This window comes from Parasteatoda tepidariorum, chromosome 10 (assembly GCF_982258835.1).
Source record: "Parasteatoda tepidariorum strain Cologne lab strain chromosome 10, Ptep-v5.0, whole genome shotgun sequence".
Lineage (NCBI taxonomy): Eukaryota > Metazoa > Arthropoda > Arachnida > Araneae > Theridiidae > Parasteatoda > Parasteatoda tepidariorum.
Window position 1 is genome coordinate 51,752,437 of NC_141764.1, and position 24,017 is coordinate 51,776,453.

At 29.1% G+C, this 24,017-nt stretch overlaps 1 protein-coding gene across 2 annotated transcripts in view; it reads right to left on the reverse strand.

Annotated features, from left to right (window-relative positions):
* The window catches only part of LOC107447385 (tetraspanin-9), a 66,724-nt gene that overhangs the window by 19,902 nt on the left and 22,805 nt on the right, over positions 1–24,017 (reverse strand). For both annotated transcript variants that reach the window (XM_016062288.4, XM_016062289.4), the window contains exon 2: positions 881–964. In XM_016062288.4, the coding sequence (XP_015917774.1) occupies positions 881–964 (84 nt within the window). The remainder of the gene's footprint in view (positions 1–880; positions 965–24,017) is intronic.

Here is a 24,017-nt window from a genome sequence, read left to right on the forward strand (position 1 = left end):
TATATTTTTTAACTGTAGGTTAGAATTTCTGATTCTTAATTAAAACAATAGAAACAAATATATCGTTCAAATGATGAAATTCTCTTTTATTCATAACTCAAGAAGTATTTATGGGATCTCTCTGGTCCCATATCTCAAAATTTAACACACCAATTTAATACACAACAAAATTAAAAGTGAAAAAAAAAAGAATTCTAAAAAAATATCAAACAGCAGCGGTCGCCATAGCAACGCATGCGCACTGCTATTACTCTTGAACACAGTTAAAAAGTGTGATGACGTCAATTATACACCTTATTAAGATTAAACCATAATAGAGTGAACTATCTTAAACCACGCTATGGTACTTCGTAAACTTAATAATTTGATACTATGGTTCTCACTTAAATCAGAAATATATTTGAATTTGGCATCATATTAAGGGTGTAGAAATTTTTTTTCCCTAATCGTGGTTAATGTTAAACCGATTTTTCTGAACGTGTTGTTAATGGAGATTAATATGGTGCTATGTTGAATCATATTACCGTATTCCTTAAACTTGATTAATTTATATTATGGTTCAATTTAAAAAGGAAACATTGTTTAATTTAAAACTTTATTCAGGTTAAGCTTTAATAGGGAGCAATATTTTAAACAATATTACAGTACATATTTCTTAAATTCGATTTGTCGATATTTTTGTATTAACTTAAAACGCAAACTTGCTCCAATTTAGCATCAAATTAAGGTTGCAGAAATTTTTCTTTGAATTAAGATTAAATGTTAAACCAATTTTTCTGAGAGTGTTGATTAATGAGAGAATTATTTCATATGGAATTTTAATTATATGGATCAAGTTAAGTAAATATTATAATAAATTTCATTAAAAAATTTAGCTCACTGTAGTTCCCATGAAAAAGTCTCTTAATGCGGGCGATGTCGCCAAGATCCAGAGCATGCAGCCAATCACTGCACATCCAGCGACCTGTAATAGAAACAAAACAAAACAAATGAATTAAATGAGGCCTTTTATAATACCTTATGAAATCATGGTTCAATGCTGTCTAAATATTCTAATTAGTCTTTTAGAGTTTCATAATAAAAAACACAATTCAGAGTTAACGTTATTCAAAGATTTCTTAAGAACCGTTTTTTATCCATAAAAAATGCCTTAGTGCTTAATAATGATTCATATCTTAGCATAAGAGTCATTATTAGGTTCTAATTTCAGATATTTGCTACGCTATGCATATATGATGTATATATTAGCAAATATCTTATCACTCAATTTTAATTCGTCTCTTCTTTAAAAGTGTGAGGAAATGAATTAAAAAATGTATTTTTTTAAAAAAGTAAAATGCTTAATGCGTAACATTGATTATCAGAACTAATTATGCAAAAGAACATAAAAAAAAGTACTCAGACATACCCGAGGAACCGGAGGAAAAAGAAGTACCCGAGGAACGTGTGCTAGACAGCAGACCGCACTAATGTCTGTGTCATACTATCATATAATGCAAACTGCTTTTAACTCTGGCAAATTTCTCAGATGTACTAAGATGCAAAGTACTAAGATGATACAATAGTGGGAAAACAGTTTCCTCAAATGCGAGAGATTTCACGTTTCGTCAAAAATTATACGATTTTTTATTAAAATAAAGGCCAAAAACAATGATATACGGTTATGTTGGGACAAGTATATATGTCTTAATATTCATTTCGTCATGAAATCACTTGATTTTTGACGAAATTCAAACTTTTGACAAAATTTGACAACAATTTACTTTTTTAATATTTCTGTTTTTATATCTTCACTAAATCACTAAAAATGAATAAAATATCACTGTAAAAATGACTATCTCATATTTTATTGCAAAATTGGATAAAAAATGGTTCGGATAAAATAAATTTTATGATTGAGGCACCCAAGTGACGGTACTTCAACCGAAATTTTTTACAGTGTGCTTAGTAAATTCAGACCTAATTATAGCAAAAAGTAAGTTTAACTAATCTTTTACCCGAATATTTTACCTGTACTACTTCGTGAAACTCAAAATCAAACATTAAATATAGTTAAGGTCACGACAATCTAATCACGAAAAAAAACTTTTAACCAATCAATTTTAGGAACTCTTTCTTTTTTTGATTACTTTCCCCCCAAAATTCTGTAACAAAATTGATCCGAACTCAACAAACGAAGAGAGGAGCGTTTGTGAAAGGTAATTTGAAATAGCAATTGCTTTTACAAGAAGAAAAAAAATCTCTATTAGACTTTTGTAAATAGAATACTCTAATGAACTAATTATTGTGAGAAAATTCTACTAAATTTGTTCTTCACCGTTATTGCAATTTTATTAAAATGTATTTATTAATTTTATTAGAAGGCAGTGCCTCCTGCTTACTTCATTCGTCAACTCCCACTGTTGTTTCAGTATATTTTTTTCCCGATAAACGGAATTCCGATTCAAAAAGAATTTCTTATCCAATGAGCTTATATCCAATAAGGGAATAAGTCTTTCATTTTGGATAAAAACAAAATTATAACAGAGAAAAATATTAAGAACGGATGAAAAATAAATATTTCTGATAAATACCGTTATTTAAGGGATTCAATAAATCATTTCTTATAATTACCCTTATAACTTACATAAATTTTATTTTGATGGCAATCAAATACAGTAAAACCTTCGTTAATAATCGCCTCTAAACAACCGCAACCTCCGAAGAGCAACCATATGTATATGGTACCGATGGTCTTCAAGCTGATTCCAATTAAGGGGAACCTTATAGGCGATTTCTGAACAATAGCTACTTGTTGTTAACATAAATTTCGTATCAAGGTGTATCTTGGTCAATTTCTTCCAATATTTCATTTCTTGCTTTCTCTGAAATTCAATTTTCAATTCAGTTCCAATTTTTCTCTATAACTTTTATTGATAATTACTGAATATATATCCCTTTCTCGGTTATGGGATTCAAGACATAGTTAAAAATTTTTGAAGTATTCATACAATATTCAATCATAGATTTGGCAGTTCAACTGGTCAACCTTCAAATGTGATCTGCTGGAATCACATAAATTTTGTTCTATTCTTATTTTATTGAAATTTTTAAGCTATCATATGGTAGTCAATCACAGTTCTGATAGTTCAATTCTGTTTACTACATAAAGCTGTATCTTACATGGGTTGGTTTACAGAAATCAGAAATCATTTTCTAACATAAACAATGAGAGGTAATTCCGAAAGCGTCATCGGTTAGCTGACAATTTAAGCAATTCTTAGAAATTGCGAGCACTTATGGGAAAGAAATAGCGAGTGCAAGAGACTGACCAGTGTCTGTTGAGTGATTTAATTTTGTTTTCATATTTCAAATGCAGGAAATAATATAATAACATATAAATGAAATAAATATATAAATGAAATAAATATACAAAAGGCCGGGATAGCCTGGTCGGTAGGGCGCTGGGCCCATGTCCGAGAGTTCGAGGGTTCGAACCCCACCGGCCGAAGACTCCCCGTGTAGTAAAGTGACTGATGCACGTTAAATCTGTCGAGTCGCAAAAGTCCTCCATGTTCCCATAACAAATCAAAACCTCTGGGGGTATTGGATCGGAGATCGATCGTTCTCTGATTCAGGTCAAAATTACGATCTGTGGATGAATGAATGGATGTATGAATGAATCCGCCCTATAAACGGGTGTGACGTTTGGTGTGGCAGAAGTCAAATTCTTGGCCATAGATGTCGCCACTGGTAAACAAGAACAATCGCACCCCGTCTGCCTAAACAGGCATACGTCAACAACAAATATGTAAATGAAATAAATATATAAATGAATAATTGATAATAAAATAAAAATAAAACAATAATAAAACGAATCGATAATAAAACAAAATTTATTGGTGATAGTAAAAAATAAATAAGCGTGTGAAACTTAGTTTCAATATATGGCAGAGCGAAAACGCAAATAGCTGACGTCTTAAAAAAATGATAATTATAATAAATGATAATGAAGATAATAAGAGCCGTGGTGGCTCAGAAGATAGAGCGCTTGCCTCCAAATGAAGTGACTCGATTTCGAATCCTAGTGATGGCTTGTCAATACGAATTCCACATCCGGTTCGAACCGAACGAAACGCTAACGAAAAATATTGAAAATGATAGAATCTTGGGTTAGAGTTCCCTTGCTGTCTGGCTAACCATGAGAAGTTTTATTTCCATAAAACGCAAATGCTGGTCAGTTCCATCAAAAAGACTTCTAGGAAGGCCAATTTCTCCCAATATTTTATCCAAGAGTTCCCTTGTCTTCTGGATTGGATACAAGGCTACTGAGTTGAACATTGGTAGTCGTGAACTTAAAATTGGGTAGGTTGTTCAACGGTTGTAAAATAAAATAATGATAATAAATAGTAGGTAAGTTGAAAGTATCTTAACCTCATCTTAAATAACTTGCCGAACTCAGTTATAAACAACGACCATTTTAAAATGATTTTATGAATAAAAGTTGTTTCGACTAAATGATTTCCTATCTTTGGGAGAAAAGAATCACCTTAATTTAACAAAAGAATTAAATAAAAAGTAGTTCTTAATATGTTAGAACTATTTTGTTATTTCCTTCCTCATTTTTGGTACTTTAGAACTATAGAAGAGTGCACTTGAGTGCGTTTGTACAATGTAAATGTATGTCAGGGATGAGCATTGAAAACTAAGAGACAAATATTTTTCCTCGAGGAAGTTCTTATTTTAGTAGTTGGTGAAAAATAAACAGCATGCTTGAAACGAGAATTTTCATGAAGTTATAGACAAAGAATTTTTTATTCATTTGATGTTTTTTTGATTGAACAAGCCTGTGAAAAGCAATTTTCGTGTATAATACAATGCTACAGTTAATCTTGAAATAAGTTGTATTGTATTATTGCTATTTTAAGCGAGATTTTGTTATCACGTCTATTTATTTCAATACATTTTTAAAAAAATAATTAAAATGAAAAAAAAAATAAATATAGAAACTGTTATTTCTTTTGAAAAATCTTTCTGAAAAATCTTTTTTTACCAAAATTTAATATTTAAAGTTAATAGCACGCAATTAAAATCATACATAAGAACTGAAGTGAAAAATAAATTATTTAACATATCGAATGCATCCATATAGAGATGTCAAAATTAGAAGGTGAACTAGATCTGTGTTTCACTATCATTCAATCGATTTCCGTTTCCATTATCTCTGCAAGATGATTTGTATTTCTATCCCAATAGAAACGCTCTCCTATTGATTGCGTCTGTAATTGATTGATCATTGATGAATTTCCAGAGAACAGGTAAGCGAAGTTACGTCAGCTTAGACATCTCTATTGCTTTTATGTATAAAAACAAAATATATCTAAAATCTTTTTATTTATTACATCCAAAAATCCTCAAAACTTTGTCAAACATATTTTTAAATATTCATTCCAACGAATTTCACGTTCAAATATATTTTTAAAAATCTATTTCGAACAATAAGGTTAACATCTCTTCATCAGAAATAGATGCCTGAAATGACGTAGTGTGGGTTTCTCGATCTTGATTGGTTGTTTGAACGTGGTATTTGTTTACGCTTGAAACTGTTCTTTCCATACTACTTCGAGTAAGCCAAACCCGTCAAGCATTCATTCTCTTAAGTAACACATTCTATATTCTTGTGTCACATCTAATACTCAAAGATTCTGTTACAAAGATTTCAAATCTTTTACTATATATTTCTTACTTAACACAAAGACATACTCGAAGCCATGCAGAACATAAACAAACTCATTATGCATCGAAATTGCCAGGAAAGCAAAACAAAAATATATCTCGGTTACAGTGAAATATATGAACAACTAATAAATCTAAGTTAAGTAAAAAACGTAGGTGGAATAAATCCGATGTGCGACACGGCGTTGTATTTAAATAACTTAATTAATTAATAACTAATAATTAATAAACTTATTTAATTAACATTCTAACTTATGTTGAGAAACTTAGCTAAACTTTACACGCCATTTTGTTTATAAAAGACCAGCTAGTGCTGATATCATAGGTCATATGTGTGGGTATCCGTCATCTTCTTCAAGTACCCAATTATGCTTAGGTACTGAAGTGAAAATCAAATAACAATGTATCGTTACCAACATTTATATTGATAAAAATAAACCATTTTTTAAGTATTTTAATAAAATGAAGCAAACCTAAATAAAATTTTGCAAAAAACTTAAGACTTTAATAAAATTCTTTTTTTTCTGACATTTTTAAAAGTCATTTTTAAACAACACTTACTATTTACACTTACTATTATGACTTAGAAAGGTAAAATTAAAAAAAAGCAAACTGCAGCAATAATTTTTATCCACTACACTATATCGTTATTTATAATTGAGAAATAAAACAGAAGTGCTTTTAAAGACTTTACAATAGCTACTTCTTATCTTAAATAATTTTCTAATTCATTATTAGATGTTTTCCTTATAAAAATTCTCCTTGAAAACGTCATTCATCGCTTTCGGGTTTTTAGGTTTCTATAATAACAGATATTATATATAATATATGCTTATACGAAAAACATTCTGGTGAAGTTACCAAACTGTATGGCAACGACATAAGTGGAAAAAAAATAACAATTTGTTTAATAAAACCAAAATATTCGGTATATATGTTATTTATCTGGTAACGATTTTGTTCATATAGTAACGGTTTACTGGCAATTCTGGCTATCAAAATCATAGCTCTTATTTCCTATACATTTTGTAAAAAATACGTTTCTGTAAGAATCACGAAGTTTTTTGGTGTTTCTTTAGGGCAAAAAACACCGTAAATTTTACTATGTTCAATAATTTCATAAGTTTATTTTACTTAGTGTATAGCTATACAAAATAAACTAGGTTTTGAAGCTTTTAACAGGGCTGTACTAAGAAGCAACTTTAAAGAATGTTTTAGAGAAATCATAAACATTTTAACAAAATCATTAAATTATTTTTAAAAATCTATATTAAGCAACACATGCAATATTGAACAACACATAAAGTTAGTAATTTTAAACAAAAATGTAAAAAGTGAAAAAAATATTTTAAAAAAATTTATAACCAATATTTACATATTTTTCATATTTAAAAAAAAAACAGAATTGAAACCTTTGAATATGATTATACTGACTAAATCTTTTACAAATATCTTAATAGAACTAGAATCAAATTATTTTTTTCAACATCTTTTTAAAAATTCACTTCGAATACCACTTGCTATTTAAAGCAACTGTCGCTTAATTAGAATAATGAGCAGGAATTGAAGCGAAAAATAAATGATCAAACACATTATATACACATTCTTTTATTAATCTATCCAAAAATAAATGAGGTTTTAAATCTTTTAATAGGATTATACCACGGTTTTAATCACTCTTATTTATTTTTTTATTCTATTAACCAAAGAACAACGACCTGGGAAGAATAAATCTAATACTATTAAAAACTCGAATTTAATATTTATAGTAGCATTTCACAAGGGCTTTTAACTATACAAGCATTTTATTCTAATTGCCAATTCCTTTCATTACTTCAGAAAATATTACTGAGTAACAATAAGGCTTTAATCCATGACCTCTTGTTATACTCGGGAACTTGATGAATTAGTAAATCTTCAAAACAAACAGATATTGGTATTAGACATCGGAAAAATAGGATTAGGGGAAAGATAAATAGAGTGGAAATTTTCCCGCATTTAATTGTGGATTCAATCAGATGGGAAACTCCAGGATGGTATTAAATTAATGGCGTTCCATCTCTTCCAGTGTATTGAAAATTGTTGAAATGGTGTTAAAGGTTATTATGTCAAAAATTGCAAATAAATTTAATGGTGTTAAATGGTTAAAAAATACTGAAGTTTCGTATATAAAACAATTTTGTTTGAAGTAAACGGGATTAGAATGTGGAAAATTAAGGGATTCCGTTGAAAAGAAAAGCTTGCAGGTAATGAATCGGAATATTTTTGACAAAGAAATTCATTATTTATTATGGAATCGATTCATAAACTAAAATATAGATTCCAAGTTTTTTCATTATATATATATATATATATATATATATATATATATATATATATATATATATATATATATATATATATATATATATATATATATATATATATATATATATATATATATATATATATATATATATATATATATATATATATATATATATATATATATATATATATATATATATATATATATATATATATACTATCTGGCCATTAATGACCGGACACCCCTCATTTCGGATACATGAGGTGCTAGCATCAAGTCATTAGGGCGTAGGGCCGCCACGCGCCCGAATCACAGCCTTAACCCTTCTTGAAAGGCTATCCACTAGGTGTTGGTACACGGCGGCAAGTATTGCCCGCCATTCCTCCTGTAACATGGCAAAGAGCTGAGTGGTGGTTTTGGGGCGTTGTGGTCTGGCCTTCAACCGGCGCTCCAACTCATCCCAGAGATGCTCAATTGGATTGATGTCGGGACTTTGGGATGGCCAGTCAAGCTCTTGCACCCCCATTTCATCAAACCAGACCGTGATGGCATGTGCTTTATGAATGGCAGCGTTATCGTGTTGAAACACAAACGGGCCATTACCGAACTGTTGCCACAGGGTGGAAAGCGCCGAATTGTCTAGGATGTTTCTATACCCTTCTGCGTTCAGGGTTCCACGCACTAACACCAAGGGTCCAAGGCCAAACCATGAGAAACAGGACCACACCATAATTCCTCCACCGCCGAACTTCACAGTGTCCGGTCATTAATGGGCTAGATAGTGTATATATATATATATATATATATATATATATATATATATATATATATATATATATATATATATATATATATATATATATATAGCACAGTTGATGTGAGTTTAGGTTTTTTACATTTAGAAAATTTAAACGCATGGGAAAATATGAAATAAAGTTCAATTATTTTTATATATAAAAAGATGAATTAGTTAATGAATAAAATATGCAACTTTGATGATATTTGGCGTGCTTTTGGTTGGAAAAATGACTAAGCCCAGTTTGATACGTTCAGCATAGTTTAGAAGCGGGATAAGAAACCTAAGTTAAAAAGAAATTTTGCAGAGTGTGCTCTAAAAAAGTATGTTCAAAGCTACTAGAACTTGGCAAAATTTACTGAGTTTCTGGCACTGTGGAAACAGCAAATAGATCAGTAACTTTTTTTCAAAACGCTTTGGTAATGATTTTGGCAAAATGAACAGCAAAATATGGTTTTATAATGTGTGATGAACTTTGGTAAATGTGCTAAAATTACTGAATGAATGGTTTAAGTATCGGATAATTTTGTTTTATTAACCAAAATTACGTTTTTTCCGGCTAGAAATGTAAATATTATGCAATACAGTACAAAACTGTTTTTCACCGTGCATTCAACCTTTTAAATCTTTCTAATCACTCCCTTTTTCAATGCATAAAAATAAAATTTTATTCAAACAAAAAAATAAAAGCAGCTTCTTCCATCATTTTGAAGAAGCAAGGTGCAGAAGGCATATTCGCTTACTTTTATATACAGAGAGAGTTTAAAGCTAAATATCACATATTTGAATTGAATTTGTATTTATAATCACTCTTCAACCAAACAAAATTCAATACTTTCGAAAAGTTGCAAAAAGATTAAATATTTGAAATGCCAATAACCGAGAACTACAAATCAAAGTTTTGCTATGAAACTCCAGAACCCGTTTGCAGACCAGGCTATACGGGTTACCTACCAAAGTATGGCCCAAAACGTTTGTTTCAGTTTGGTCAAACTTTTGGCGAAATGACTCATAACTTGATGAAAGTTCATCCCGTAGCAGGCTTGAGAATGGGAAACATTTTGGATAGCGGGTCATATCGACAGAAGTGGTTGGAAGATGAGGCTTTAGCATGGAAACATGAAATCACCTCTGAAAATAACAGATATAGAAGTCAAATGATTTCTGGATATACAGGTTATGTGCCGAGGAAAAAATTTCTGCATGGAAAAGTCTATGATGAAGAATGTAAGCAAGCGATATCTTTGATGGAAAAATTGAAATTTATAAATTAGATATTTTGATCAGTCATGTTTAAAAATGCGCGGTACTTGTTAAATTATCTCATTTTTGTTAATTTATCTCATTAGCCTTATTATTAGAAATTTACTGCCCAAGTTACATGAACAATAGAAACATTCCTTGATAGAATAGAAAAAATAATGACTCAAAATTAAAAATATTTTCTTTGGTACCATGTTGCAAAAATATTGCTGTTAAATTTTGGCGGCGTTATGGAAGACAAATCGGGTGAATCCTAAAATATCCTATGGGGACTTTTTGAAATCTCGCCAAACTTGATTTTTGGAAGATATTTCGGGGAGATATGTTGCAACCTTATTGCAAGTTATTCTTTATTTTATTTTATTAAAATATTTTATTAAATTTGCAATAATTTAAATAGTTTTTTTAATAATAAATAACAACGTTGATCCAAGTAATAATCGCCAACTTGGCGAGATTTTAAAAAGTCGCCAAGGGGTGAGTCATTCTAGGATTTTATCGATAAATTTGTAACCAAGGTAGAAAATCCAAAAGACCTTTGTTTATTCGTCATGGCATGTCATATGTTGAACTTATGGGTACCGTTATATGTTATGAACATACTTTTTTTGCTAATTCTCACTCGGTTATTGACATTCGTCATTCGGGTTTTAGTATTCATTGACCACTCTTTCTGGGGCACCATTTTAGGTGGGCCAATGTATCTTAGGTGGGCCAATGTAACCAGTAAAAAAGACAGATAATAGAGAGAAGATAATGAAATAATAAGCGTGGTGTCCAAGATTTGAACCCGGGACCTTTCTCACGTGAGATCAACACCCTAACCATTATATAGGCCGAACGGCGTGCTACGAACAAACACGCCACTTTGTATTTTTACGCCTCCGGCAAGTCACCGGTTCACTTCTTTAGCAGAAATCGAAAATTGGCTCCTAACTTGGATCGCCTCAAAAGACAAGAAATTTTTTCGAGATGAAATTCGAAAATTGCCTGAGAGGTGAGTTGAAGCCAGCGATGGACAATACTTTGATTAATCTGTTCATTCATTTTGTTCTGAAATAAATGCATTTTTGACCTAAAAAAATGGACCGAACTAATTTGTACTCCCGAAGCCGGTACTTCACACAGTAATTTGAACCGAAATTTTAAGTCGTGTAGTAACATCAACTCAGTTTAGGGTACATAAAAAAATTTTAAGATGATCAATTCGTATGAACGCTAGTCTTACAATTAAATAAAATTATTCACCAGTGTTTCGAATACCACAACCTAAATTCCTTTTAAGGAAATTTAACACTTTCTAATTTTTAAGAGATTCAGTACCAAAAATAGTATGTATTCATAAATTTTATTAAATAGAATAGCCATAGTTAGCTTTAGTTAAGAAAATTGAGTTTCAGAATAATGACTCAAATTTCACATTAAAATACTTCTTTTTAAGTAAAAAAATAAGTCATAAACAAATTTCCTTTTCAACATTTTTGCTTTTACAGCCATTAGAAAAAGAAATGGTTTGAAGTTTCAAAATTTTTAATCGGATGTCAAGGTTTTGTTTTTAAGCCCGAGTGATTTTCCAGGTTGAAGAGGATAAAATGCGAAGATAAAACAGGGGCAGAAGTGAAATTGAAGACGAGCGCTTTTTCCAGTGCTTCTATAAGCATTTTACTTTTTCTTTTAAGTATAGGAAATTTTTTCACTATTCTTAACTAAAAGTAAACTTTTAAGCTTCAAAAAGTATACTGCTAAATAAAAAACAGAACAGCTTAATAACTTTTCATTTAATAATCGAATTATGACCTACTAAGATGCGATCTTAATGGTTTCAGGAAATAACCTTAAATATGCTAATTTATTAGTGCAGGCGATATTTTAAGTTGCAAGATCATATTATAAACGTTCTTTCTTTAGTCTTTTTCGACGTGTTTAAGTTTTTATCTCTCAAAATATAAGGAAGCTACAATCTGGAATATATGGTGCACAAAGTTGAGCTAGGAGAGTGATTGAAAAGTTGGATTCCTTAATGTTAATTTTAGTTTTTGAGCATTACGCCTTATCTCTCAAACTTTTTGAGTGAATCATGAAACTATTAGCTCAAAATTGTAAAACTCGTTTCGAAGATCATTTCACGTAAAAATTATCGTTTTTTATATTTAACTGTTATTTTTTTAAAATTTAATGCACTAAATGTAAAAAAAAAATTAAGTTGTAAGGTTCACTATTTTTTGCACCAATTTAAATGAAATTGGATGCAATCAAGTGACTAGTTCGGCAGAAATAAAACATTACAGCAAAATTCGCAAAAAGGGAAATTAATATTAAAGACTCGAAACTTTTGTCCAATCTCTTAACTAAACTATGGGAGCAATATTTTCCGAAATGGTGCTAGCACCTATATTTTATAGATCAAAAATCAAAATCTGCTGTAAAGAGGTACACATATTTATACAGAAAAAGTTCTTTTTTGTATCCTTTTTTATAATGCCGACTGCAATAGATAATTACATTAATGGTTAGGTTCTCCAATCATAAGCAGTGCAATCCGATCATGAGATCAAAAGCTATTAAAGTATATAGATTTTTTTAAAATTTCTACACTGCCTATTGTTGTTTCTTAACAATCACCGTGCACTTACGAGACTAATTTTTCGGCGAAAAAGTGCATGATTTATGTAAATTAAAATTATTTTGGACATAACTTTTGATACGAACTGATTTTAACTGATTAATATAATAATAACAGCAATTTTCTTTTCTAAAATAATTTTGTTTTCATAAAAGTATTTGTTAAACCTCATATTACATGTCTCAAAACATTTTTTTTCCAACTGCGGAAAAATAATTTTATTCAATGTACTATGTGAATTACGAAGTCGACGCCCTTAATAAATATCTTTACAAAATCATTATCTAAAATGATGTGAAAATGTATTCACATTAGGAACTGCAAATCAATATTTAAGTGGAAAAAATAAACATGTATCCCTCGAAAATCTGGGATAAAAACCGGTTTAATTGCCGTAGAAAGCTTGTAGTATATATATATATATATATATATATATATATATATATATATATATATATATATATATATATATATATATATATATATATATATATATATATACTCCAAGCATGTGATTTATGTGAATGGCATTCTTGATTTATGTGATTGAGCATTCTTACACACTTTAAAGGATACAGTTAGGGGGGGGGGGTAGTAAAAGGTGTAGTAACACCAATAATTTGATAAAACTTACATCTATCTCATATTTTTTTTGTCCCTTCATGGACAGCAGTTCATTGGTGAAGAAGATTGTGTTTTTCGGGAGCTCCGTAAATTTGGTGAATAATTATTGTATATAAACTATTTAACTAAATGTTTGTATGAAATAAGGGTAAATCACGATTTAAACTTACAACCAATGAATGCTTTTGGGCCATTGTTAGAAGTTAAAAGGAAAATAATTGCATAATTTCAAGATCGTAACAATATGGCGGTTTGTTTACATACTGAGTAAGAGAGAAATGTGTTTCGTGTTTAATTGTAAATTTAAGTAATAAAAGTTGTGGTAGATACTTTACACTATACCAGGAACTCTCCTTGGTTTCTTGGTTTAGTGGAACACCACTTTGGTGTTAAGTAGTTGCTACCATTTTTTGGCAATGGCATACTCTACACTTCTTTACAGTGTACATTAAACGCTTAAAAATATGGAAAAAACAATTAACTTTTTTACGTCTTTTGCCATTCTGTGCTACTTCGCAATCAATTTTAATATCTTATTACCATATGTTTTTTCTCTTAAAACTTCTGCAAATTTTTCATATTCCAATTTAAAATTTAATAACTTATAAAATTTCGATTATTCCTTATAATCAATTAATCAACAAACATATTTTAGTGACAGATATGCTTTCAAAACTCTTCATTAAAATTAATTCCAAACGCAAAGCAAGCGCTACAATTTAATTTAAGTTTTTATTTGAGAATAAATGAAGAAAAAGGAAGTTTTAAGTCCATCAACCTAACAAAACAACGACTGTAAGAAAATGATTAGTAATCATCAAAGCGTAGATTTTGAGGACTTAATAGGTATTTAAAATACTTACACAATTTGCTAACAATGCCTTAAAAAATAAAAACTGTGAAAAATGAATTGTTTAAGTTCTTAAGCATATTAGGTGTTTATCTTCGCTGTTTTTCCCATAAATTTTTTCCTTCGGATTTTTCCAAAGGAAAATTATTTTTTCTTACTTTTTTAAGTATTTATTCTTACCCTTTTCATTGTATTGCAAAAATAATCGTATAAAACTAGTTAAATATCTTTAAAAAAATTTCATAATTAGTTAAATAACTTATGGTTCTGTAGTGACAAAACAGTAATAAGTCTAACCAATATGAATTGTAAAATCATAAATTAATTTTAATATCCATAAATAATTAAATTATTATACAAACCAGCATAAGTCGACTAATAAACACCTAGCACATTTTATGACTTAATTTTCAAATAGAAAATTGTCAAAAGAATTTTGGTTTGAATTATGTTACTTAATTAATATTTCAGACAAACTTGCTGAAAAATTTTGAAATTTGAAAAAAAAAACACGTTTTAAAGATTCATTTTTTAATTTTTTTAATTAATGGGAGTGAAATGTGCTTTGAAATTGTAAAGTGACATCTGTAAAGATTACAAACTTTATTGTAGAATAACATCTGTACTTTAATTTAACGAAATTGATTTGATTTAACGTGTGTACTATTAAAAAAATTCTTTTCAAATATTGTCAGCTACATTAGAAAGCTGTTGAATTTTTCACGATTCCTCACAAGGCCGTGTTTAACGATAACGCTATTGAGTATTAGTGCTGAATTTATAAGATTAGTTCTCTTAAAGGGTGGAGTGATGAAATGGACTAGCAAGGTTTAAAAATATGGGTTTAGAATATGCAGTATGTAGAAATGAAAGTAAAAACTCAGTATGAGAAGTAAGAGTATTGGGAATGTGTTGTACTCAAGAAGTATGTTAGGAATATGCAGCATGTGGAATCTAGTTCATTATAAATTAGTTGTAAGTGCGTAAAGAATACTTACACGAAAATAAGGGTTTAACAAATATGTAGAAATGCAAAAGTAAGTACATTTCGTCAAATTATTGTTAGTTTAATAATGACTTATAACGTTTCCACAGGTCTAAACATCATTATGCTAACTATTAAACTTGTGCCAGCCATATACAAGAATGAATATTCAATTTATTTTCAAAATTATTTCAGTTTTGAAACTACCTGAAATTTCAAAATCACTCAGATGCATAATGTTAAAGAAAGTCAGAAATGTTCTGAATATAAAATCAAAAAGTGTTCGTATGATTGCCATGTGACAATCAAACTGGCAAATAAGTTGGTTGTTCTGGTTGAGTGATAGCGAAAAGTCAAAACATCAAGTAAACAACTGAAAGTAATTTAACCTGGAAGAAAGCGAACGAGAAACAACTTTCTTTCGTTTATCTCACTTTAAATAATGGTTGTTGGCTAAATATATTGCTTCTTAGTGTTGAAAGCATGCTTCTTACGTAAGAAATGATACCTTCAGATTCATTTCACCATCAACGGACTTTATAACGGGTTCACCCAGCAAACAAAGAAAAATTACTTATGTAATACATTAAGTTCCCGGTATTATCAAATTTACAAAATTCATATTTTAAGAAAATAATTTTTTTTAAAAAAAAACACTATTCTGAAGTTTTGAAGTTTTTTTAATGTCCTAAAATCTTTAATTCTATCACACTGTTGAAACTTTCTCGGAAAAAAATGGTTAAATAACAATTTATTAAATTTTTAGATTATATTTAAACAAAGCAGTCCATATACTACCATATAATAGTCCATCGAAATTATCATAAATTAGATGGTATTCAAACTGTTAACTGTGAGAAAAACCGTTTATTAACTGCTTTCACCTAAAACGGCTAAACAACCTGAATTTTATTTCATCAACTAGGCCCACCCATGAATCCATTTTGTCCCTTGCAGATGCGTACATATTAAAGCCGAGTGGGCTAATCTTTCAATTTCATCACCCACAAAACAGGGTTTCGAGTCCAGCGTTAACACCACAACATTTCCTCTACTCCTTTCAACACATGAAGAGTTTACAGAGTCCTGTACTCTCCAATTAGAATATGATACTTTATGATACCCTATATGATGATGCCTAATATGATATGATACTCTCTTTCACTCATAAATGGAAGCACCATACAGTTGCTTAACACAAAAAAGTCTTATAAGTAGTCCATCTCTAAAGATGGGTGAAACAACCAAATAAACTAATTAAATCACATTTGATGAAACACAACTTAACTACAACCTTACTCCAATGAGCATTACCTTACATAAAGCCTAGTTCCAATGTCCAGTTAAAATTCTTTTTTACGGTTTTGAAACCTTTCTCGTTGTAAATGATTAAAAAACTATAGAATTTCGTATTCATGCTTTTATAACCATACTAATTGAGAACAGTTTCAAATCCGTAAAGGTAAAAAATGTTCTTTACCTTAAACTTTATGGTTAGTTGGAGGGGGATATTTTTACCGAAAGAAAATTCTAACAGTGTATAATAAATAAATAACTAAATAAATAAATAAATAAATAAATAAATAAATAAATAAATAAATAAACGCTGCGCTGTTCTAGAACAACGAATCCCAATTCTTTCGGCTAATGGCTCTAAATGATCGCCCACCTATTAGCGAAATGCCGATTTCATAAAGTACACTGTAAAAATTTCGGATCAAATTACGGCACTTTGGGTGCATTATCCGTAAAATAAATGTTATCGTAAAATAATATACCGCAATTTCCACAGTAATATATATTAAATGAGAGTGAATCCGTGATTTTATGGTAATTATTACTGTAAAAATTACGGTAAATCAGATTTATCGTTTCCTAATATGTTCCAGTAAAAATGGACTTTACAGTAAAAAGTACCGGCACACTGAATGCCGGTGCTTTTTACCGGAATTTTATCGAATTTTCTTTTACTGCATATTAGAAATTGAGAAAATATTAAAAAGTATAGAAAGACACAGTTAATCAATTTGAAAATATTTAATAAGAAAGGAAAATAATTTCATCGTTTCATCAATAATTATTTTAAAATTAGATTTCATGTTAGAAGAAATGAATTCGCAGTGCTGGTCTAGTTTTTAATCAGAGTTTGGTGTTTGCAAAAGATGAAAAGAAAATTGAATTATGGTTTACACTGAAATGAAAATGAAAAAGAATTTTTATAACTGTTATAACACTTATGAACGCTGTGAAACTAGAAAATTTTAATTGAAAAAAAAATGTCACAATTCAAATTTTGAATACTAATGCAATTTTTTTAATTAAAGTTTATTCTTTTTATTATTTGCTCATTGCTTTGTTAGAATAAATATATATTCTTTTCACAATTTATTCAATGCATTTCTATTAGATCAAGTATATTTATATTTAAATGTTGTTATTTCCAGTGGCATTTTACTTAAATAATTTTCTAAAAATAATCGAAATATTTAAGTTATAACAATTAGGGATTAGAGATAAAAAAATAAAAATAAAAATAATATTTTTAAAAACCACGTTTTTGAAGTGGAGAATAATAATTTAAAAAAAAAAAATTGAGAAACGAAAAACGTGGGGCGCATGAAATACATAACAGTAACAGTATGTGCGCTCATGAGAATATGTGTATGTATATCTGTAATTGTATCTGAATGTGTATGTGTATGTGGTTGTGCATATGTATGAGTAAGAAAATGTGTATATGTATGTGTATATGTACTGTTATGTATTTCATGCTCCACGCGTCTCAAATTTTTGTTTTTTAATTATTATTCTCCACTACAAAAACGTGGTTTTTAAAAATATTTTTGTGTATATGTATGTGTATATGTACTATTATGTATTTCATGCTCCCCACGTCTCAATTTTTTGTTTATTAATTATTATTCTCCACTACAAAAACGTGGTTTTTAAAAATATTTTTGTGTATATGTATGTGTATATGTACTGTTATGTATTTCATGCTCCCCACGTCTCAAATGTTTGCTTTTTAATTATTATTCTCCACTACAAAAACGTGTTTTTTTAAAAAAAAAATTTTATGTTGATTTTTTATTTGTTCTCACTTCAAAAATCTCAATTTTTTCACTCACTGTACACAAAACTTTTCAATTGACATGTGACACTAATTTGAAATAATCGAATCGACAACAAAAGATAATAGCAAAAATATTAATTTTTCTTTTAATTTTATTTTACTTTGCATATCTTTTTTCTCTTCATTTTCATGTGTCAGCAAATTCTGAACTATGCGCCAAATTTGAAGTCTGTAGCTAGTTGAGAAGTTAGTTTAAAATCGATTACAAAATTCCACCCGAACAAACATACACGAAGGCAAGTTGGTATAAACGTGGTAATAATAAAACAACAAGTTTCAAAAATCCATAACTGGTTAATAAATAAACCTAACTCTACAGAACTTTCCAGGGAACCCTAAGGTTCCGTGAAACTTCTTTTGATAATCACTGCTCTAGAGCATGATTATAAGACATTCTAGCAAGTTCAGTTTCCTTCTAAAGAATTTGGATGTTTCGATTAATTACTAAGAAGGAAATGAGGAGGTATCCAACAACCTTGAACTTGAAAGGGACGTGACCCAACAGCAGACCAGCTTATTTCTTTCTTCGATTTAACCTTGAATTGACGAGAAAATGACAGGATTTAAAAAGATAATATTCTTTTACTGACCGAAAAAAGTTCTTTTACCCTTAGTTTTGCAATAGCACACAGTAGCTATTATTAGAAAATCCTTCTTTGATGTTATGTATAAAATGACTACATAGAAGTTGGAAATTCACCTTCGATAATAATGTACTATTAGAAATACTATGTTTATCCCCATTTTTTCAGTAAAATGTGTTTTTTGAAGTTTTATTTAGAAAATTTATTTTCCTTGAATGAAATTAATTATTTTTATTTTGTATTTGATTGTTTTTTTATATTGTTTTTATTTTAACTTAAAATACACATCTGCAGAGCTTATTTCAGGAATATTGTTGGTAACAATTTAGTATTTTAAGTTTTGGTACTTATAGCTACATCAGAGAATTGTTTGCTAAATATATTTACTTATTACCTGACAGAAAAATTCAAATTCTATGCTTAAAAATTGAACAAAACAAGTTTTTCAACCCAAGCTTTTGCAGTTTTCAAATGTCAATTGGTGGTTCGTACCATAACCATATCGTACTTTAACCCTTTGACGTTGGAAATTGGAATTTTTTCTTTCTTTCATAAATGCGTGCGTCGTTATCACTTTTTCATAAATGTTTCACATTTACAACAACAAATAGATTAAAATTTTTCTTATCTATAAATTTGTAAATCAAAATTCACAAATCAATTAAGGTTGGTTTTCACTTGAATGACTATGCACTTTAAAAAAATCAATTCATGAAAAAACACCGTTATGGGCAAAATAATTCATACACATTATTATCATCTATTTTTCAGTATTTTTGAGCTTCTTCCTCATCATTAACAATGACTATAGTGACCCATACATATTAGCATAACTTTTTTCAATAATTTTAGCTACTCACTTCCTAATAATATCGTATTTAATAGCTGGGACTATCCAAACATATTGCCATCACTTTTTCAATAATTGTGAATCCTCACCATCTAATATGATTATCAATAGCCATGGCAAACCATACGTCATTATCACATCTTCAAAAATTTTGAGCCCTACTACTTTATGACATTTTTATTAATGGCCATGAAAAACCAAACATATATTTTATCACTTTTTTACATTAATTCTAGACATCCTCTTCTTAATTATATCATATTCTATGACCAGTACAATTCAAACATATCATCCATTTTTCAATTAATTAGGACCATTATGCCCCTGTAATATCAAAGCAACATACCATTATTTTCTCATCTTCCGAAAACCCTATATTTTATTAAATCTTTATACAAAAAAATACCTACACATTTTTCACACTTTTTTCAAATATTTCAGCGGTTGTTTCTTAAGAATACTATTATCAATGGCCAGTTTAATCGAAATATATAATAAATAATCACTTTTTCAGTAGTTTTGTACCATCTCCCCTATATGATATTGTTATCAATGGCCAATAAATTAAATTCTATAATTGTTTAGTTTTTTCATTTTTTTAAAAAAAATATTGCAAACCTGATTACAATTTTAATTCATTAATTTATTCTTAAAGTAAGTATAATCAAGTGATTTTCTTACTTAAACTTTTCAGGCATGCAAGGAGAAAAAAAAAATGATGGTAAAATCGTACTGTGAGTTAATGACCTTTACAGTGAAATTCTGTAATGGAAACAAAAAAGTACGGTATTTAATCTATTTATTTGGTAATTTTTATGTTCATATGGTAACGGTTTACAGAAAATTCTGTTTTTCAAAATTATAGTTCTTATTACCATACATTTAGTAAAAAGTGCAAAACTGAAAAGTAAATTTAACCGAATAAAAGATTTTTATGCCATGCTCTATTGTATGATAAAATTACCAAATTTTGCTACACTTACCAAATTTTATAACACATTATAGAGCCATATTTTATAATTAAATTTACCAAAATCATTATCAAAGCTGAACGGTTAAAATTGCCAAGTTTTATGGTGCTCCCAGAGTCGAAAACATGGTAAACTTTACCACATTCCTAAATTTTATCATGTTTTTTTCTCATTGTATTTCCTTTAAAAATTAAAAAAAACATATATTTTGAAGTTTTTTCACTTAAAATTAATATATTTCAAGTTCTCATCACCCAGTTTATTAATTCAAAGAATAATGACAGATACGATTTTATTTATTTCTTAACATCTATTTTTTCTCATTCATTTAACCAAGAACTCACTAATTAATAATTCATATCCCAAGAACTCCTAATTTAAGAATTCATTAACCAAGAACTAATTTTTAACTAATTAACCATTAAAGATACACAGCAACTGATTGTCCGTACAGAAACTAATTATCCGTACAGAAATTAATTATCAGTACAGAAACTACTTATCTTTATACAGAAATTATTTATCCGCAAAGCTCTGAAAATCAATTTTTAAAAACTAACAATGAGTTCAAAACAATATTATCTTGATAAAATATTTCACGCATATCAATTTAATTTTTAACAAAAACTCCTGGTTTTATTGTTTTACTATATTAACACGCAATTGCCACTCGTGCACTTACTCGTGCATTAAATATTAATAAAAAGAACGCTAAAGATGCGTTACAAGAAGATTCTAAAACACATTTTCGGAACCAAAACTGGAAATAAAAAACAAACGATGGAAACTAATAAATTCAAAAATTCATCCAAAGTGAAATTTCCGTATTTCTATTTTAAAGCCATGGACGTGATGGCGCGGTCAACTGCCGCGTTGACCGTCATCGTTCTAAATGACCATTGAGCGTATCGCGGAAGACAAAGCAAGTACAACGCTCAAAAAGCGGGGGTGTAAATAGCGGTGATTTGAAAAATATTAAAAAAAGAAAAAAAAAACTATCGCGTGACTGCGAAAACCGTTAAAATAAGAGAACCCGAACACAAAAAGAGTAAACAACTCTCGCTTAGTGAGTCTGACTTGTATGTATCTATGTTAGGATTCGCACGATCAATTCTTTATATTGAATATATATCGTTCAATAAAAAGAATCGATAACTGGATTTTCACGTGTTGCTTGACTTGCACGAATACAGTTAAAGTGAATGAGATAGAATATTGCATTTATTATTATGGATAAGATCATATGTGAAGAAAGGTAATTTTAAGGAAAATATTTAATAATGGATGAGCTATTTTAATGCTAGCAGTAAAAATCGAAAATTCTAGCTTTTATACAAAAATGGGAGGGCTTTTATTGCGTTCTACTTTTTGGTCTTTCATATTTTATACAGGAAGTGTATTTTCAATTTATTTATTAAAGAAATATCAGATTTAATTTTGTTTACTTTTTCCGGTCAACGACCCGACAGTGATCAATATAAAACATTGCTTTTATTATTTTGCTTATAAAATATTTTGCCTTAAATTTGCTCATAATTTATGTTCGGATTTTAATAAAAATATAAGGAAGTGACCAAACCAGAAATTTGAAAAAAATATTATTTCAATTTTGTACATCTCAAAAGAAGCTGTGACAAATAAATATCTAAAAAAGTAATAACTAAATAGTCTAGCAAGTTTTAAAGCTAACTGTGACACATACAGCAAGAAAACCAGCATTACAATCATCAAATTTCGTAATCTTCAAAAATTTAAATATTAATTTTTCTTTGGATACTTATTAGAAATGCAGTTTTGAATCTATATTGAATCTTAGAGTAGTAGCTTTTTGCATTTTCAACTAAATATTTTAAAATGAAGAAAAAAGAAAAAAAAAGAGCTAATTTGTATTTAAAAATCTCATGCTGGATTGCAATATTGATTTATGATAAGTTTTAACTTTGATTTGTAAATTGATTAAAATTACTTTCAATTAAATATTATTTTTTTAAAAAAATAGTTCGTTAATTTAGAAGTTATTTGCTGGCATTCTATCAAAAGTTTGGACTCAAATAAGACTTTTGTAATCAAATTTTGGACTCGCCTCCCAACATGGTGTCCCAGGTTCGAAGTTTATTCGAGTATTCGATCAAGGAGTTACTTTGTTTTCTAGGTTGGATTCAGAACTACTAGGCTACAAAGTTGCACATTGATGGTCATAAACCAAAAAATGTTGTGTCAGCTGTTCAATGTTGGTTTAAAAAAGTTCCTTGTGGCTATTACTAATCCAATACCAAAAATAATAATCCAGTAACAAATTTCAACATGCCAGTTGGTAATCTTATGTCAAGAGTTAGCATAGCATGGCAATTGATAACTCAAAATCAAAACTCAACATAGCAATAGATAATCCACTTCTTGCTTATCATAGAATCAGCTGAATCATAATTATCGTATAACAAAAACTATCTATAATGATTTTAAAAAAAGTACAGAACGCTTTTTTTCCTCACGAGAGAGTTTACGTCGCAGAGAAACTTTTCTCCCGTGTTATGTAAGCAAAATATTTTGTCTTCGCGCTTTTTTTTACCTCAATATTATGTTCATGTGTTTTGTATATGTTATTTCCTGGTATCATATTAGAAGCTTGGGCAAAAAGGAATTTGCCATCAAAACGATGTCAGATATTTTAACCCTGAAACTTTTTCTAAAAAAAAAAACAGTTTTAAGAAATATAACTATTTTTTCATGACAAAATTACATAAAACTCATACTATGAACAAAAAAGACTTGCATAGCTTAAACCATTTTATGACTATATAATTTAGTCAATATTTCATTACACCAAGCTACAGAATGTTATTTCCTAATTATACTTAAAACTGAAAATAAAATTTATATTTGTATTTTCACTTAAGCAAAGCCAATTAAAACAGAAAATTCAGATGAACATAAGCTTCATTTTGTTTCTTTAATGGAGCAATTTATTTTATAAAAGTTCAACGACTGCCTCTCGACCGTCTCATTAGAGATGCACAATTAAAGCAAATTAGCTTCATTTTTCGACCAATGATAAATGATCTTAATGATTGAACCGGGATGCTGCTTGTTAAGAGATCCAATCAGCAACAGAAGGACAAGCGGCAAGGACGCTCTCATAATCCCTGTCTCTACAATCTCATTTCCTTCTTCCCGTTCTCGCAATCTTGTTTGGAGGTCGGCTCTCAAGGAATACTCGGTTGAAATTAATCTCAAAAACAAACTAAAATTGGTCAAAAAGTTATCACGAATACATTTAAATTAAGTGTTTTTGATGATTTGTACCGTAGACATTAC